The 20,446-nt window shown below is 43.3% G+C and overlaps 2 protein-coding genes across 7 annotated transcripts in view; one reads left to right on the forward strand and one right to left on the reverse strand.

The window, feature by feature from the left end:
- The window catches only part of LOC117360451 (putative methyltransferase DDB_G0268948), a 63,843-nt gene extending 43,934 nt beyond the window's left edge, over window positions 1–19,909 (reverse strand). Inside the window, exon 1 of one of the 5 annotated variants that reach the window (XM_033944208.1) lies at window positions 19,635–19,909. The gene's annotated coding sequence lies outside the window, so the exon portion shown is untranslated. The other 4 variants (XM_033944207.1, XM_033944209.1, XM_033944212.1 and 1 more) reach the window with 4 other exon arrangements.
- Window positions 19,910–20,036: 127 nt separating this feature from the next.
- MREG (melanoregulin) overlaps window positions 20,037–20,446 on the forward strand; it is a 39,994-nt gene continuing 39,584 nt past the window's right edge. The window contains exon 1 of one of the 2 annotated variants that reach the window (XM_033944343.1): window positions 20,037–20,382. In XM_033944343.1, coding sequence (XP_033800234.1) covers window positions 20,291–20,382 — 92 coding nt within the window. In that variant the 5' untranslated portion in view covers window positions 20,037–20,290. The remainder of the gene's footprint in view (window positions 20,383–20,446) is intronic. The other variant, XM_033944344.1, reaches the window with a different exon arrangement.

Here is a 20,446-nt window from a genome sequence, read left to right on the forward strand (position 1 = left end):
TTATCCATGGTTTTTCCCTCTCTGCCAGGAGGGGTGGAGGCATATACACTGGAACCCTGAGATTTTTTCAAAGTAGATTCCACCAGGAGGGACTCGTGGGGCAATTGAGGCTTATCAAATCCTGGGATTGGAATAACCCGGTACAAGCTATCCAATTTACAAGGGGCTCCAGGAACCGTGAGGGGAGCTTCCCAGTTTTTATAGAAAGTTTCCCGTAAGATGTCGTGGACGGGCAACTTCAGAAATTCTTTGAGAGGTTGCTCAAAGTCTAGGCGGGCATCGAGGAAAGCCTCAGACTTTTTAGAGTCGGACTCTAAGAGAATGGAAAGAGCTGCTGACATCTCCCTAAGGAATTTGGAGAAAGAGGATTGCTCTGGTTTGGAGACGGTGTCGGTCATGGAGGGTTCTTCGTCGGTTGATGATGCGTCCTCCTCGGTACCGTGAGGGGAGTCTTCCCACAAATCTGGGTCCCTGTCGGGGTGCGTACGTTTGGACATCGGTGTGGAGGGCTCGGCATGGCGGGTCTTTGAAAGAGATTTGCCTGAGCGCACCGAGGCTGTACTGGGTGAGGAAGACCGATGTCGTTCCTGGGACCGGACAGGGTCGGCAGCATCACGGGTATGTACTGCAGGTGTTTCTGCCAAGAGCACCGGCATGGAAGTATTAATCGGTACCGAGGGGGTCGACACTGATGGGACAGTGTGAGGCTCGGACCGGTCCCGTACCGGAAGGTGCGGTGCCAGCAATGCTGGCAACAGTTGTTGGAGCTGTTGTTGCAGCTGCTCCTGTAACTGTGTTTGGAGTATGGCCGCGATGCGGTCGTCCAGGGGAGGCACCGGTACCGCTTTTTTCTTCTTCGGTACCATAGGTGCCGCTCTACGCTCCGGCGATGAGGAGGTCGATGATGAGGCACTCACCGAGATCGGAGCGGAGCGTTTGCAGGGCCGGTGTCGCAACCGTGGCAGGAGGGCGCTCAAGGGAAGTGGGAGGCTTCTTAGCCGGCTTACCTGGGCCCAACGACCCCGAGGAAGGGTCCGGTGGTGTCGATGTCGTCGGTGCCGACTTTTGTGGTGCTGTCGACGTCGCAGCCGGTTCCATGGCAGATCCGGTACCAAACAAAATATTTTGTTGGATCTGCCGATTTTTCAAAGTACGCTTTTTAAGTGTAGCACAGCGGGTGCAGGTGTCAGCCCGATGCTCTGGACCCAAGCACTGGAGGCACCAATTGTGTGGGTCGGGGAGATCGGGCGTGCACACCGCTGGCACTTCTTAAAACCCGGTTGAGGGGGCATGAATGGAAACACGGCCTCCGCAAAATCGAACCCGGAGGCCTGTATGGTGGCAGCAGGCCCCGCCGGGGCCGGCCTGAAAAAATAAAGAAAACTCGACAAGTTTTTTTTTTTTTTTTTTTAAACAAAAATAAAGGGAATCCAATAAGAAAAAAGGAAAAAAAGTGAAGAAATACGCGAGCGGGAAGGCAAAAATTAGTTTTTCAACGGCCGTTGAAAACACATGCGTCTTTTTCGCTCCGCGGAAACGAAGAAACTGGGGACCACGCTCTCCTCCGTCGGGCGGGAAGGCACTCGCGCATGCGCGGTGCGGCCAACTAGAACTTTCTAGTTAAAAAGGTCCGTACCGGGGCTCCGTCGGTGACGTCACCCATGCGTTAAGAATATGCTGCCTGCTTGTCCTGGGATAATGCTCTAAGCAAAAGAAAAAAACAAGTTTGTCTCATAGATGCGGACACTGTACATCTCATTCTCCAAGACCAAATTTGTGGCCATTGAGATGTGGAAATTTGATGCTTAATCTCAATGCTCCAAATATCCCTAAGACCAGTTTTAGGCTTTTTGTTCACAGATTCGTTTATCAATTTATACCACTGCGCGGCCTGATGTCCCAGAAAGTCCGCCTGAAAGCATAAAAATTCCAAGCTATATCGCGTATTATGATTTTTCCATTCAGGGAACCCTACCTGATTGGCTTGCTTCAATTGCAACCATCTAAAACTTTGTGATTTATTAAGACCATATTTATGTTGCAACTGTGAAAAATCAAGCAATTTACCATTTGAAATAACATCATCTAAAATCCGTATACCTGCTATCATCCAATGCTTCCAGATGACCTAAAATCCGCCAATTTGAATCTTGGAGTTTAGCCATATAGTTTGATTCGTTGATTTATAGATTGGAATAGCTGTTAAATTACTGACATATCGTAAGGTTTTCCATGTTTCCACTAATATTCTGTTATCTTTATACAATCTAGGCATTTTGATGCTGAGAACATGACATAAACAGAGGAAACATGAGACGCCATTCCAACCACAGCCAATCTGGGGTATTATCAATGAGCTCTGGGAGGACTCAATACATCCCCTGGCGCAGAATATAGGCTTGATGATACCTATAAAATTGGGAAAATTTACCCCTCCCTCTGTAATTGGCTTTTGTAGAGATACTAAAGCAATTCTAGGAATTTTACCCAGCCAAATAAATTTTGTAAGAAAACTATTTAATTTTTTATAAAAGGACCCCTGAAAAAAAACTGGTATCATACCCATTTGATAACAAACCACAGGCAATATCATCATTTTGATTGTTTGAACTCTCCCCCACCAAGAAAGATGTAAAGGATTCCATTGCTCGCACATTTCTGTTACCTTCTATAATAAAAATTTTTCATTCTATTTCATTGTGTCTTCCAGCGTGTTTTTTATCCAAATACCTAAATATTTTAGTCCATCTTCCTTCCATACAATGGAGAATGAATCAAACAAGTCTTTTGTACAATGCTCCAATTTATTTTATATCCTGAAAATTTTCCAAATTTTTCTATCAAATCAAGTAAACATGGAATGGATGTTTCTAGATTTCTCAAAAGAAGCAGTATATCATCTGCATATGCAGAGACCTTGTATTCCCGATCTGAATAAGGAATACCCTGTATCTCCTTTGTTTGCTGAATCACTAACAACAATGGTTCTAATACAATATCAAAAAGCAAAGGACATAAGGGACAGCCTTGTCTAACCCCCCCCTGCAAGTTAAAACGCTCTGATAAATTATTATTAATGTACAATCTCGCAGCAGGGGAGCTATACAATGTTTGAATCATTTGTATAAATCCTGAACCTATGCCAAACCAATCTAATGTTTGATACATGAAGGTCCATTCCACCTGATCGAAAAACACAGAAAAAGCCGGATCATTCATGGCTTTTGTTAAATTTAACATGTGAAAAGCCAATCTGGTGTTATTAGATGAATGTCTCTTAGCAACAAACCCAGTTTGGTACATATCAATAACAAAAGGGAGAGCCTTAGCTAAAAGTAAAGCCAATGCCTTAGCTAAAAGTTTTCCATCTACATTGATTAGTGAGATAGGCATGTAATTTGAAACCAAAGTGTGATCTTTATTTGGCTTTGGCAAACTATAGTTAATGAATCTGCCATAGTACCTGTAATGCAACCCTTAGTTAGTTGAGACTGATATAAATTTAATACCGTATTTTCACGTAGATAACGCGCACCAGTGTAAAACGCGCACACGGGTAAAGCGCACGGAAAACACAAATTTATGTACAGAAATTTTTATATACCGCGCACACCCGTATACCGCGCATGCTGCCCGAGTCTCCTTTCGCTCGCCCCGACTCTCCTTTCGCCCGCCCCGACTCTCCTCTCCCTCTTGAAGTCCTGTCCCCACCCTGAAAGCCTGATGCCCCCCCGACGTCCGATTCACCCCCCCCCCCCGCAGGACCGCTCGCACCCCCACCCCGAAGGACCGCTCGCATGCACTCCCACCTGCACCCGCACCCCCACCCTGAAGGACCGCATGCACCCCCACAGCCTCCCGACCCCCCCCCCCATCATGTAGAAGCTCCTACCGGTGTCCTGCTGCTTTCTCTTGGCGGTCCCGGCCCTTCCGTGAGCCCTGCGCCTGCGCTGCTTCCTCTTCCAGCGGTTCGCCCTTTCTCTAACATCAATCCCTCTTGCCCCGCCGACTCCCCGACTCCCCGACACGATCGGGGCAAGAGGGAGCTCAAGCCCTCTTGCCCCAGCCAACCGCGGCACCCCCGACACGATCGGGGCAAAAGGGAGATCAAGCCCTCTTGCCCCCCCAACACGATCGGGGCAAAAGGGAGCCCAAGCCCTCTTGCCCCGCCGACTCCCCAACTCCCCGACAATATCGGGCCAGGAGGGAGCCCAAACCCTCCTGGCCACGGCGACCCCCTACCCCCAACCCACATTACATTACGGCAGGAGGGATCCCAGGCCCTCCTGCCCTCGACGCAAACCCCCCTCCCCCCAATGACCGCCCTCCCCAAGAACCTCCGACCGCCCCCCCAGCCGACCCTTGACCCCCCTGGCCGACCCCACGATACCCCCACCCCCTTCCCCGTACCTTTGTGTAGTTGGCCGGACAGACGGGAGCCAAACCCGCCTGTCCGGCAGGCAGCCAATGACAGAATGAGGCCGGATTGGCCCATCCGTCCCAAAGCTCCGCCTACTGGTGGGGCCTAAGGCGCCTGGGCCAATCAGAATAGGCCCGGGAGCCTTAGGTCCCTCCTAGGGGCGGGGCCTGAGGCACATGGGCCCAACCCGACCATGTGCCCAAGGCCCCGCCCCCAGGAGGGACCTAAGGCTCCCGGGCCTATTCTGATTGGCCCAGGCGCCTTAGGCCCCACCAGTAGGCGGAGCTTTGGGACGGATGGGCCAATCTGCCTATGTACCTTCTCCATCGGATGCCAACACAAACCCCTGAAAAGCGGCAAAACAAGATCCATCAAAACCCACACTACCAGAGGAAAGATTGACCCAACGGAATTCTGGTCCCACTTCGAAATTAACACCAATCCAACCGAAGAAACGGAACAACTCATGACCTCCTGGATCCAGACCAGTACCAACATACTAAATGAGATTGCCCCCCCCAAAAACCCGCAGAATTAGAACCCCCAACCAAGAAGGCTGGTTCGACCATGAATTGCTGCTATGCAAGAAAGACCTCAGAAAAGCTGAAAGATTATGGCAAAAAACCGGATCCCCAGAACACAGACTGGCCTGGAGACAAAAAGTAAAAAATTACAAAACCCTCACTAATGAAAAAAGAAAAAACTTCTACTCCCTCAAAATCGGAAACATAAAAACCAACAGCAGTAATCTCTTCAAACTGGTCAATGACCTATATAACTTAGAGACCTTTACAAACATACACGAAGAATCCACCTTAACTGCCGACTCCCTTGCTGACTTCTTCAACACCAAGATTCAAAAATTAAGATTAACACTACCCTCCAGGCCCAATCCCCTCGAGCTGTTCCCCATTTTCCCAGACATCTACTTATCAAATCCAGACCTAGGAGCCAGAGTTGACCTTTGTTGGAAACAATTCACAGTAATCGACTGGCAAACCTTCAATTCATACTACAACAAATATACACACTCCCATTGCAAATTGGACACATGCCCACCAAATATCATGAAAACTGCACCCCCCCCCCACTTCAAAGCAAAAATGATGACATGGGTTAATTTCCTATTATCCTCAGGAAACTTCCCGTCTGAGCAAGGCCATATTATGATCACCCCTATTATAAAAAAAGCGAAAGAACCACCCAATTCCCCATCTAACTATAGACCGATCGCCAGTATCCCCTTATTCACCAAAATAGCGGAGGGGCTGGTAAAGGAGGAACTCTCTGCATACCTAGATAAATTTAACATACTAAGCGACTATCAATCAGGCTTTCGCACGGACCACAGCACGGAAACCATCTTAGCCTCCCTTCTCGACCACCTCCACACGCTCTTTAGTCAGGGCTCAAGTGCCTTAATCATACAACTTGACCTGAGCAGCACTTTTGACATGGTAGACCACACCATTCTCCTTGAATGCCTGGCTCACATTGGCATCTCAGACCAGGTCCTTAACTGGTTTCAGGGGTTCCTAAGAAATAGATCCTACAAAATATGCAAGAACAACTCTTTCTCTTATAGCTGGGACAACACCTGTGGGGTCCCGCAGGGCTCCCCCCTATCCCCCACCCTATTCAATATCTACCTGGCCTCCCTAGGCAACCTTCTTCATAACCTCAAGCTCAAATTCTTCATTTATGCAGACGACATCACAATATCCATCCCACTAACCAATTTCTCACAAGAAATACTCGACCACATTACAAACATTCTCAACCAGATTGAACTCTGGATGCTATCATTCAGACTGAAACTAAACCCCGACAAATCTAAATTCTTCCTAGCCACCCCCAATGACAAAATCAAAGAAGCTACAATTCAACTGAAAGGAATGACCTTCCCCCTCGAACCAACCTTAAAAATCCTGGGAGTCACGCTGGACAAAAATCTTTCCTTAGAAAATCACACCGACCTCATCGTCAGGAAAAGCTTCTCTGAACTTTGGAAACTTCGCACTATAAAAAAATACTTCAATGACACTTCCTTCCGCCTTCTTGTACAATCCTCCATCCTCAGCATTCTAGATTATTGCAACATCATATACCTTAACGCCACGAAGAAAACAACCAGGAGACTAAAAATAATCCAAAATACCGCCGTGCGCCTCATCTTTGGCCTAAAGAAATGGGAACACGTCACCCCATTCTACCACCAACTTCACTGGCTGCCATTCGAGTCTAGAGTCCTTTTCAAATTCGCATGCTTCTGCTACAAGGCTGTAAATGGTTCCTCACCAAGTTACATCAACCCCCACTTCAACCTCTATCGCACCAACAAGAAATCCCGTCGTATTCAGTTGTTCGCCTTCCCCTCGCTCAAACTTTGTCACTTCAAAAGATTCCTTGACAAAACTTTCGCCTTCCAAGCAGCTAAGCTGAACCCATGGCTAGCACAAATGACACTAGAGGCCCCCACTTACCTCGGCTTTAGAAAATTACTTAAAACCTACCTATTCAGCAAACAAGACCCAAATTGTCCCCCCCCTGACAATAACTCCCCCCTCCCCACAATAACTCCCCCCCTCCCCACTCCGCCTCCCTCATGAGGCCTTCCCCTTTCTCCCTACTTCCCTCTTCCTCTGTCTAGTTCGATTAAAGCTGATAAATAATTGTAATTCTGTTATTCTATAATTCTGTAATTCTGACAAATTATTGTAAATCTGCCTGTCCATGCAGACCCTAATCTAATTCGATGTAAACCGCCTTGAACTCGCTGGGTATGGCGGTATATAAGAATAAACTATTATTATTATTATTATTAGAGAAAGGGCGAACCGCCGGAAGAGGAAGCAGCAGGCGCAGGGCTCACAGAAGGGCTGGGACCGCCAAGAGGAAGCAGCAGGACACCGGTAGGAGCTTCTACATGATGGGGGGGGGGGGTGCGAGCGGTCCTTCAGGGTGTGGGTGCGGGTGGGAGTGCGTGCGAGCGGTCCTTCGGGGTGGAGGTGCGGGTGCGTGCGAGCGGTCCTTCGGGGTGGGGGTGCGAGCGGTCCTGCGGAGGGGGGGGAGTTAGACAGGGTTGTCCATTATCTCCTTTGTTATTTGATATTGTTTTGGAACCTCTACTTTTAGCTATTCAACAATCAAAGGAGATAGAAGGTATTCCTTATGCAGGTCGGGAATATAAAATTTCTGCTTATGCAGATGATATTTTGATTCATTTGAGAAATCCGGAGTCAACCATTCCACATTTATTGGATTTGATTGATAAATTTGGAAAATTTTCAGGTTATAAAATAAATTGGAATAAATCAGAAATTCTTCCACTAAATGTACATTGTATAAAAGGCTTATTTGATTCGTTTCAGTTTAGTTGGAAGAAAGATGGAATAAAATATTTAGGAATTTGGATAAAAAGTACATTGGAAGAAACAATGAAGGTAAATGAAAAATCCTTATTACTAAAAGTTACAGAATTGTGTGAGCAATGGAATCCTTTGCATATTTCTTGGTGGGGGAGAGTGCAAACAGTAAAGATGATGATTTTGCCTATAGTTTGTTACCAAATGAGTATGTTACCAGTTTATTTTCAAGAGTCCTTTTACAAAAAATGAAATAATATTTTGACAAAATTTGTTTGGCTTGGGAAAAAACCAAGAATTGCTTTAGTATCGTTGCAAAAATCAATTGTGGAGGGTGGGGTAAATTTTCCAAACTTTTATAGGTACCATCAAGCCTATATATTGCGTCAAGGTATGTATTGGATCCTCCCTGAGCTTATTGATCATCAACCAGATTGGTTATATTTGGAACGGAATTTGGTGTCCCCTATGAGACATCCACATGTATTAAGTATCAGATTTCATAAAATGCTAAGGACAATATAATTTTATTGGATACTTGGAAAACTATTAAATTTATTGATAAATTAACAGAGGTACCAATAATGAAATCTACTTTACAGTCCTTATGGTTAAACTCCAAGATTCAAATAGGCGGTGCTGGAATCGCTTGGAAGAATTGGATGCAGGCAAATATTAGGACATTAGATGATCTTATTTCTAATGGTAATCTGCTTGAGTTTTCATAACTGCAGCATTCATTTGGTATTTCAAACACTCAACAATATAGGTGCTTGAAGTTGAAGCAGGCTATTCAGATGGGGTTCCCTGAATGGAAAAATTTGAAAACTTATTTTAGCTTGCAAATCCTTTGCTACCAAACAGATTTAATAGGACATCAGGCTGCCCAGTGGTATAAATTGATTTCTGGATTTTTAAATAAAAAACCAAAAAATAGTCTTAGAGATATTTGGAGTATCGAGTTAAAACAGCATATTTCTGTTTCTCGTTGGCCACGAATCTGGACTTGGAGATTAAGATGTACAATGTCAGCATCTATGAGACAAACATGGTTGTTTTTATTACATAGAATTTTTTGGACTCCAGTTAGGTTGAATAAAGTAGATAGTTCTAAATCTAATAGATGTTGGCATTGTCATATTGATATTGGAACTTTGGATCATCTTTTATTTTTTTGTCCATTGATACTTGGCTTTTGGAAGTCGATTGGGGGCAAATTAATAATATTCTTCAATCCTCTATTCCTTTGACATATGAAGCAATAATTTTTGGAACGATTCTGCATGATAAACCCACTTTGGATAGAAATAATAGTCGCCTTTTCATGATCTTATCAGGAATAGGGGTTCAAATTATCACATCTAATTGGAAAAATCATGATAGGATTAATTTTAGTTTTTGGTGGGCAACTGTATGTGCAACATATAAATATGAAAAGATTATGGCAGAGCGTTTAGGGTTTGTTAAATCCTTTAAGGGGATTTGGGGTCCATTAACTAATTTTGTCACATTATAATTAAAGTGATTCCTTTTTCTTTATGTTAGATTCCTTTGCACATCCAGGGTGGGTGGGGGGGTGTATTATTTATTTAGAGGTATAAATTTCATAATATTCTATAATATTGATGAGTATAATATAATATCATTACTGTTATAGGTTAAGAAGGGATTTAAAATTTTTATTGTAATATTTCTGATGTTAATAGTGTATTTTCATATAGTTGGTTTTTTTTTTCTTCGATTTTTCAAATGTATACATTGTCAAGTTCAAAATATCAATAAAGAAATTTAAAAAAAAAAAAAGAAAATTGTTTTTTAAGTTGTTTTCTAATATATGCAGAATATGAAATAATATTGCCTCTCATGGTAGCCTTAAATGCATCCCATAACACTTCTATGGTAATTTCTTCTAAGGTGTTAATATGAAAAAAATCAATCATTTTTAATCTAAATTCTTCAAGGAAATCTGAATCCGCAATCAATGTATTATCAAATCTCCATACAGATCTATTATCCTGTTCAGCAAATTTAAATTCAATCCACACACCACCATGATCAGACAAAATGATTTGATCTATGGAGGATTGTGTCACCTGTTGGACTATTTGATTTCAGACAAAAATATAATCTATTCTTGAAAAAGATTTATGAACATGTGAACAAAATGAAAATTCCCGATCATTAAAATGAAGTATCCACCATATATCTTTCAAATCACAAGATTGCACCAAATTATCTAATCCTAATGATTTCAAACATTTGCTAGGTTTTTTATCCATCAAAGGATCCATAACAGCATTAAAATATCCAGCCACTACCATATTAGAAGCAGCCAGTGGGAGTATCAGTTGTTGTAACATTCTAAAAAAATTCAGTTTGGTTCGAATTAGGGGCATACACATTAAACAGTGCCAGGGTATTATTTCCCTTGCTCATTTTCACATGTAACCATCTACCCAAGGGATCAGAATCAATCAATTGAAAATTAGCTGTGCATTTTTTATTTATTAGTATAGCAACCCCTGCTTTTTTCCCTACCGCAGGGGCAAAAAAACAGTTTCACCCAACCCCCTTCTAATTTTTTAGACTCTACAGCTATTAAATGAGTCTCCTGTATATAATATATATCAGCATTTTGCTGTTTCAAAAAGGAAAGCATTTTTTTCTTTTAATTTGGTGATTGAGGCCATTAACGTTTAATGAAAAATTTTAATCTCCATTATACATTTTATAATCCCAGCATATAATACCACTCAAATATTTAATCTTATTTTGAACTTTTTGAATATATACCATTATTCCCATTTTTAAACTTTGAACATAAAATTTATCCCCCCCTAACCCTTTCATTCCTACCCTCACTCCCACCCTACCTCCCCAAATCATTATTAAAAGTGAAAACTTGGAAGCACACAGATTAGGAAATGAAACCCCCCCCCAAACAGACTATTTTTAAAACCTCTTATTAAAGTAAGTCACTAAAAGCCATCTTAATAATTCATCTAATAATCCATCCATATTCAAAAATTACATAATATTTGTATAATCATTGAATTGATATTTATCCTTAAATCCTTCATAGTATTATCTTAAAATAGAATAAACAGTATATATTAGAATACTAAACCATATTCTCTACCCTCTTATCAAATAAAAGACAAATAATTAATCATGTTTCCCTCAACCTTACACAAATTTATTCAATATTAATGAACACTTTCATAATCCTTTTACTATGGAATATTAATTTTATTCTTATCCTTTTTTTTCCGCTCCCTCCTTTCTTTCCTTTCTCCCCCTTTTAGATCTTATCATATATTTAATTACCACTCTCAATACAATATAATATTCTGTTGTTATAATATATTATACCAAACACTATCATTTTATTACTTATTACATCCTCTTCAGTGTTCTCCCCAGAAATTTTTTCCAGCTGGGTGGCATGAAAAAGTAGCCGGGTGGGGTGGAGAAATTTGATAGTGGAGAAAATTAAGGGCTCCTTTTACAAAGGTGTGTTAGGGCCTTAACACACGGAATAGCGTGCGCTAAAATGCCCCATGTGCTACTGCCTCCTCTTGAGCAAGTGGTAGTTTTTCAGGTATCGCACGCTAATCTGGTGCGTGCGCTAAAAACGCTAGCGTACCTGTGTAAAATGAGCCCTAAATGTGTACTATTTTTATTAGTTAATTATTATTGTTTTCCAATGCTCAATATGACTTCCTTTTTTAAGGTTTGACACTTGTGCCAGAATATTTTTACTAAATTTAAGAAGTATCCAATTCTAGAAGTGAATAATTAGATATGCGCCCTCTTTCAAATGGTATAGAGATTTAAAAAAAGGGAAATGCATTAATGAAGTCATTGGGTTCAATCTAGCCATTTATTTCTGCATGAATTTAAACAACTAAGAAAAAAAAGATAAATAGTATAGCTCATCCAGTCATACAAGAAACAGCTCTACAGCACCTCTAATAATGTTTTGATCACTAGGTTCCTTCCTGAGGTCTCACTGAGGATATGAAATAGATGCAATCCCCACTTCCAGACCTCTTCCACATAATTTATGGAGAGGTGTTACTGAGTCTTGAAGGAGACCTGTGTGATTGCACTACAGCAAAATAATAAAGTAGCAGATTAAGATCAAAGTGAGAGCTAGGGCAAAACAGTTTAGGTAAAGATGCAGTTAATAATTAGCAATGTAGTACAAATATTTTATTTTTATTTGCTTATAATGTCATTTGAAAGCTGCTTGTTAATACAACTTTAATGTGTGTGGTGGTAGTGGGGGGACAACGCCCACGTCAACAGTAAAGTAAGAATAGGGTCATTAAATCCTATGGCGTACCTAGTATATATGACAGCCAGTGCTGATCATTTTTTTTAAACCCTTCTCTATATAAAAAAGATATTTTTAGTAATAATCCATGAGTCACACAACAAGGGTGCACCTAGGAAAAGGCAGCATCTTAAACACTGCAGTGAGCACTAGAACACCAACATACACATTGTAAAACTAAAGCCAGATCCTGCACAGTCAATTGATCCTGTACAGTCATTGCTAACAGAAAGCCATGTCCTTTTTATACACACAGAACACAGATACACCCTCGCCCAATATGGAATAATCACAAACTAAAAATAGAAATATGTAGACAAAAGTTAAACTGAACTGCCAAGAAACCAGACTCTGCATACAATGCAACACCATAGAAACAGTGACACATGTCCCCTATTACTGTGCAAAATATAAAGACAGTAGATGTAAATTTGAAAAAACTGATATATAACAATCACCACTTTACAAATTAACAAATAGAAATAAAACAAATAATGAGAAATAAGAAAATACCATTTTATTGGACTAATCCATTTTTCAATTAGCTTTCAGAGACCAAATCTTTCTTCAAGACAGTACAGTATAAAGCTGTTATGGTATCCTGTCCTGACCTGAGGAAAGGGGTTTAGTCTCAAAAAACTGCCTTATTTCCATTTCCTATGTATAAACTTTAATCAATAGTTACAAAACTACTTGATTCTATGTAGAGCAACAAATTTTTTTTTCTACCTTTTGTCATTTCTGCTTTAATCATCTTCTCTTCACTCTCTTCTTTCTATTCAACGTTTGTCCTCACTCCCTTCCATGCAACATCTGTCATCTCTCTTTGCCCCTTCCACCCAGCCTCTGCCCTCTCGCTCTCTACCCCTTCTGTCTACTGTCCACCCTCTCTCTGACCCTTGCATCCACTGTCCACCCTCTCTGACCTTCCTTTCCTATGACAGTCCATCCCTGGTGTTTCCATCTAGGGCAAGAACTGTACAGGAAAAAGATCCTTAAGGAACAACTTTGTTTGATACCAAAAAGAAACCCAAGAAAAGTATAATTAGTCACTCGTCCCCCAAAACACCACAAAAAATATGTATTTTGTGCATGACATGCATAGTGACAACACACAAACCTAGTAGACTGGGTAAAACAAGGATCTTGCAGCCCAATGAACCTCGCGGATCTCTACCTCACATCCTTAAAAATTTGCTTACCTCATGGGTGAGCGGGAACTGTGAGGTCTGCGGGTATTAAAATGCCCTGCAGACCCCATGCCACAGAGATGTGCGAGGTCTGTGGGATCCGGGCAATCCTTATTTTACCTAATCCCAGAGCAATTTTTTAAGCTGTTTACCCAGATGCGATCATTAACTCATACCAACATATGTGCACAATGCACAGCATGAAAATCCCTGCACTTCAAAATCATATCATTGTAGGAGCTTCAAGTAGTAGCTCTCATCTGATGATTTGCCAAGATTTTTTCCCTGTATTGTAAGGGATAGGATTTTTTTTTTCTAAACCCACAAAAAAACACCTCTCTTCTGAGCTGCACACGTTAAGCACTGCTGTTCAAATAGCAAACAGCACTGGAACCCAGTGAGAAAACTCTCTTTGCTACCCATAGATGCATACAACTGATTAATAATGACTTGCTGCCCTGCCTCTTTTGGGGGTCAATGGGAATTTGCTGTGATTTAGGAAAGATCAGAGCAACTGACCCCCTTCCTTCGCCAGGAAATTCAAGTGGCAGAGGCACAACTGGGATTCTGCTCCCTCTCAAGAAAAAAATATGACATTACAGACCAAATAACAATCCAAGAGTCCAAAAACTAAACTTTCCCGAGGCAGAAACACCCCACGTGGTCTTGATCACCCTGCTTGCCGGAACTGAAGAGAACTTGACACCTTTTTTTTCCTCCCAGAGTCGTCCCAGACTCACTGCAGCGGCACGATCTGAGCAGAGGCATTATCAGCAGCTTTGTGGGAGGTGTTGTTTACACTTAACGCAGCAGGATTATTCTGCTTTCTGGAGACAGGGAAACATACCCAATCAGAGGACAGAGCCTGGTTAAAAAAAACAGCAAAATAGCTCAGTAACCCTCCGGAGCAAAACTGGAGGCAACCTGAGGACTGCCCTTCAGATCGGCTTCTGATGTGCCGTCCTGTGCTTATCGGCAGTGATTTGTATTTATTTCACAGGCAGCTGCCTTAGCCCGTAGCGAACTCATGCTTTCGGGGCTCTAAGGTGTGTGTGACGGCTTCCCTTCTCTTCCCCCCCCTCCCCCGGACTTAACTTCCGGTTTCGGAGGGAAGAGAAGGGAAGCCGGTATGCACACCTTAGAGCCCCGAAAGCATGAATTCGCTACGGGCTAAGGCAGCTGCCTATGAAATAAATACAAATCACTGAGTTCGAGTCTTCAAGCCGGTGAGAGGTGGGTTTTTTTTTGTTTTGTTTTTTTATGTTGAGCAGCGGCGGCAGCAGCAGCAGCAGGATTTGCATAGATGACAGCCGGGCGGTTATCTAAATTAGCCGGGCGTAGCGCCCTGCTGAAAGGCCCTGGGCAGAACACTGCTCTTATTATAATTTATGAGATCTCTCTTAAAATATAAAAATAAAACATAAAAATAAAATTCTATATGTTTCATACATTCCAATATCATTTCAGTGCATCTATTATGTCTATCCTCAATTTAATTTCCCAACCAGTGAATTTATAATCCAAAACCTGTAGTATGAATCTAAATCAGTATTACACATTAATCCTTCGATATTAAATAAAAAAAATATCACCATAACCAATCAAACATCTTATAAGGTTGACCTCTGTAAAAGTTCCATCCTTCAACAAATTTCCATACAAATGTTTCATTTTTGGAAATCTTTCTGGGTGTTACCATTGCTGAAGTGTATGTTTAAATTGAACAAGCCATATATATCCATCAGCATTACATTACATTAGGGACTTCTATTCCGCCTATACCTTGCAGTTCAAGGCGGATTACAAAAGAGCTAACTGGACATTTCCAGTAAAGTTACATTTTTTTTTTGGTTACAAGAGAGGAGAGGTAGCTGGATTAATTCCAGAAGAACTTTCAAATTGGCTATTAAATTGACTGTACATTACTGTGTGATATAACAAATAGATTACAGTTAGAGTACAAATAAGATTACATTACATTTCAGGGATCTGAATACTTGGTTGGTGTTTTGGGGAGGAAGAGCATCCGGTATAAAGATCTCAGGATCTACTGTACAATCTGTAGATGAATGTACAAACATCTCAACCTTAAGTAACATCCTAGCTGGTGTTGAAAAGTCTATCGGACAGAAGGCACATTCTCTACTGATATAAATCCTGATGCATTGAGAAATATAAGTAACTTGGGAGACGGGCACGGTGGGGAATTGAGTATGAATAGAGAAATTAATGTTGCAGAGATGAACGCAGAACTAATTCAGGAAAAAAAAATATCCATAGTATTATACCATGTTCCTCCCCGATACCGCATTGATAATTGTTTTTGTTCCATTCCCCATGCATTCATTTTCAATTGTCAGCTGAATGCCCATTCATATTCCTCGATGAACTGCCACATCAATACAGCATTTTCCTAATTGCAGGCCATGTTAAGCTTACAAACAAATTGGTTATTCTGTTTAACTCTGTCAAAACTCTCTTCACCCATTACGTCCTTTTTAAACTGGTAACCATCATTACATCCTATTCACAATAACCCATTTGTGCTCTAGTTACCACCTATATTGTAAAATCTCCTTCGTGCCCATCTCAGAACCAATCCCAGACTCCTCTTAACACACAATGAAAGCTGACGTTTCTGAATTAATGAAGGATCTAACATTCTGCTCCTCGTGTCTTGAACCGTTGAACATTCATTTTTTTAAAATTGAACTTATCAAATTTTCTTATTTTAAGCAAACCTAACCAGACCATACTAACTTATAATAATTTCAAATAAATAAACTCTTATATCATCATATGATCAGTGAAGAGTCATGAAGACATTGGCTGCTCAATTTGATGTAAAAAATCTTGCAATTTTCTTGGCTCTTCGAAATTTATTGTTCTATTTTCATATGTAACCTTCATGATTGCTGGGTATATTAACCCATATTTGGCCTCAATGCTTCTCAATTGTGGTCTTAGCTCTAAAAACCTCTTCCTTTTATTGGCGGTTGCTCTCGCGAAGTCAGGCACTATGGGGGTAATAATAAAAAAAACAACAACATCTAAAAAGTGTCCTAAGTGGCTACTTGGACGATCAAAATGCCTGATCGTCTAAGTACCCATAACCAAAGCTGGTTTTTAGACGTATCTAAAAACAGCTTAGGCCTTTCCCCTGCCACTAAACGCACAGAGAGAAAAGAGGTGTGTTTAGAGGAGGGGAAAGGGCGGGCAGTGGGCGGGAGGTGGGCCGACCTACACCTAGTCGTACAACAGGTATAACCAAAACAGTTAAAGGTTGCCTAGTCGGCACTTAGACCTTTTTGACTTAGACAAAATAAAACCAGGTGTAGGTGCTGAAAAAGGGGCCGCTGAGCTGATGGCCGCTGGCGCCATCAGTTCAGCGACCCGCGGCAGTTCCGGTAGAGGAGTGATGGCATCGCGGTAGGGGAGATGAGGCATCTCTCCTGCCACGATGGATCACTCCCCCCCCCAGATACAACATCGGGGCAAGAGGGAGCCCAAGCCCTCTTGCCCCTCGGCAGCCGCGACCCCCCCCCCCCGATACGATCGGGCCAGGAGGGAGCCCAAGCCCTCCTGGCCCAGGCGACCTCCCTACCCCCCGACTCGATTGGGCCAGGAGGGAGCCCAAGCCCTCCTGGCCCAGGCGACCTCCCTACCCCCTGACTCGATCGCCTAAACCCCAAACACCAACAGAAGAGCTTTTAGGCGAAGGAGGAGCCAGTCCTTCGCCTAAAAGCTGGATTCTGTAACCGGTGTCTGTCAAAAACAACACCTGTTACAGAATCCCCCCCCCACACACACACACACACAACGATCCAGGCAGGAGGGTGCCCAAGCCCTCCTGCTCTGTCAAACCACCAACATCCCCCCCCCCCCCCCGACAACATCGGGGCAAGAGGGATCCCAAGCCCTCTTGTCCTGCGGCAGCCACGACCCCCCGATACGATTGGGCCAGGAGGGAGCCCAAGCCCTCCTGGACCAGGCGACCCCCCTACCCCCATCCCCACTACATTACGGGCAAGAGGGATCCCAGGCCCTCCTGCCCTCGACGACTCCCCCTCCTGCCAATGTCCGCCCCCCTTGAACCCCCGATCGCCCCCCCCAGCCGACCCGCGACCCCCATGACCCCCCTTCCCTGTACCTTTGTTAGGTTGGCCGGACAGACGGGTGCCAAACCCGTCCGTCCAGCAGGCAGCCCAGAGAAGAATGGGGCCGGATTGGCCCAGCCTAACCAAAGCCCCACCTACTGGTGGGGCCTAAGGCGCCTGGGCCAATCAGAATAGGCCCGGGAGCCTTAGGCCCCCTCCTGTGGGCGGGGCCTAAGGCACATGGGCCCAACCCAGGCCAACCTAACAAAGGTACGGGGAAGGGGGGGTCGGCTGGGTCAGCTGGGGAGGCGATCGGGGATTCTGGGGGGGGCGGACGTTGGGGGGAGGGGGGTCATCGAGGGCAGGAGGGCCTGGGATCCCTCTTGCCCGTAATGTAGTGGGGGTGGGGGTAGGGGGCTTGGGCTCCCTCCTGGCCCAATCGTATCGGGGGGTTGTGGCTGCCACGGGACAAGAGGGCTTGGGATCCCTCTTGCCCCGATGTTGTCGGGGGGGGGATGTTGGTGGTTTGACAGAGGAGGGCTTGGGCACCCTCCTGCCTGGATCGTTGTGTGTGTGTGTGTGTGTGTGGGGGGGGATTCTGTAACAGGTGTTGTTTTTGACAGACACCGGTTACAGAATCCAGCTTTTAGGCGAAGGACTGGCTCCTCCTTCGCCTAAAAGCTCTTCTGTTGGTGTTTGGGGTTTAGGCGTTTTCTTTCATTAAGGCTAAAAAGTGTAGACATGTTGTGGGTGTACTTTTAGACATATTGGAGATTGGGCGTTTAGGCAAAGGAAGGCCATAATCAAAACATGGACGTTTGTTTTGGTTATGGACACTTTCCCTGCTTCTGGGTTGAACGTTTACGGACTTAGGCCAAAAGGGAACTTAGACGCTTTTTTTGATTATGCCCCTCCACATGTATACGTGCATCTTGATATTTTAAGTTTTTATTCTCCTTAGCCAACAGATATATATATTCAAAACCTGTTGATGTCTTAAAAGCTTGAAAATTAGTGGCCGTGGATCCACTTGTTTATCAGATCTTTTTGTGGGCACTCTATGTACTCATTCAATTTCCAGGGGGAACTTTGTTTTAAGCTACAGTAATTTAGGAAAGAGATTCTCAAAAAAGGAAATTGGATTGATTTTCTCCACCCTTTCCGGTAACCCTAAGACACCTATGTTACTTCTTCTTTCCCTGTTATAACAGTCCTCCAAGTCCCTGGTAAGTGACTCAGTCTTTTTACCATCGAGCTTACATTGAAGTACAGTACTTCTATTTCAGTGGCTTCAATTCTTTTCTCAAGATTATTAATTTTAATTTCCACCATTTCCTTTTTCTTATTTATAGAAATTTCTTCCTTGACTTCTTGTATTTTTCTGGAATTGTCTAAAACAATCTCTTTAATTTCCCGAAGCAATTGACCCTGGTCTATTAAAATTTCATTGTCAGATCTACTTTCCTTTGGCAACGGAGCTTTTGAAGGGGTTGCTGGCTCCGGTTTCGATCTTTTTACACTTCCTATGTTTGTAAAAGCTATCTCAGCTTGTTTACCGGAGGCCATGTTATATCTATATCAATATTAAAATCACACTTTAAAAATAGATAAAATATTTTTCCCCGTAACTTTTAAACTTTCAAGTCTGTCAGGTCGGAGCTCACCGTTTACCCAACCGCTCGCATGCGCTCCAAAGCCACGCCCCCAAGAAATATTTTTGAAATAATTTTTAAGTAAAGCCACTTGTAAGAGTTAATACTGTACTCATGTTCGCTAGACAGACCAGGCTTTAAAGTTTCCGTCTATATTAACTAGAATCGGCTCCATCCTGCACTTTGACATACATTCAAGCTTCAGCCGGTTTCAGCAGGGAAAATGGAAAATCCCTATCCTGGAACTAGACACTGGTTGGTTTTCTATTGCTGGGTAATCAGTTTTTAATTTATTCTAATCTAGAGTCAGACCATAAAACAGCCAAGACTGCCAACAACGTTAAAAAGACTAACACAACAAAGATTGCAACGTACATTAATAATTTATACCTGCAAGCTACAGAAGTTGTACTTACAGGAAGAGATCCTATAGGAGCCTGGGCTAGATTATGATTACAGAGGCTAGATACACAGTGTGCTAGTCAAATAGCATTTACACAATTCTTGGTGGCAATGAAGAATGCTCTTTTCAAATCTGCTTTAGAAAACAGAAAAGAAACAAACCTCTTACTGTAAATATCTGCTTTAGGATCTGGTACTACAACACTCCTACTCCCAAGAGCAGCATGAATTGTCTTGCGAAATACACATAAACCCGCCCCTATACAGGAGGCAGAGACGGTAGATTAAAAACATGTGACTCGTAAACGTAACGTTAGAGGCCGAGACGTTTCGTTTTGCCCTTTCCTAGACAGATATACTGAGCCACTACTCGAGGGACCAGTCCGCTGACTTTTGCAGTGGGTAATACTTTATATCCACAACCTCCACCTGCTTCTAAGTTGAATAGCATAGGCAGAGAGCGCAGGCGCAGCACAAGACCGGCTCTGGCAAGTGAGAGGAGCAGGCGCAGAGCGAGAACCGACCTGATAAAGGCTAGGGAGCAGCCGAAGCGCAGGCGCAGGATGGGGGCGGGATTCTAGTCTCGCTCCGGGAACGGGAGCTGTTGCCTTGGGGTGGAGTGTAAAACGCGTACGTGCCAGCCGGGGGCGTGAGCTGCGTGCACGCCAAAGTGATTGTCTGCTTTTGCTTTGTAGGCAGGAGGCGGAGCGCTGTTTGCAGCTGATGAAGCGACTGCCGTTGCGTGATTTTTTTGACAGCTGACAGACGCGTCCCTGGCTGCTTGAGTGGCTAGTGAGCTCTCTGGGCTCTGTGAGCGGTGAGTCCATGGGATTGACGGAGCGTATGTGTAGCGCCTTCTGCTGCTGGAGGGGACGGTGCTGCGCAGAGCCCTTACCAGAGAAAGCGCCCTTGGTGAGGTATGTGAACTCCTCAGTGACAGCTTTGCCCTGCTGGGACAAAGAAACGCAAACCTCTGTGCTT

Source organism: Geotrypetes seraphini, chromosome 5 (assembly GCF_902459505.1).
Source record: "Geotrypetes seraphini chromosome 5, aGeoSer1.1, whole genome shotgun sequence".
Classification (NCBI taxonomy): domain Eukaryota; kingdom Metazoa; phylum Chordata; class Amphibia; order Gymnophiona; family Dermophiidae; genus Geotrypetes; species Geotrypetes seraphini.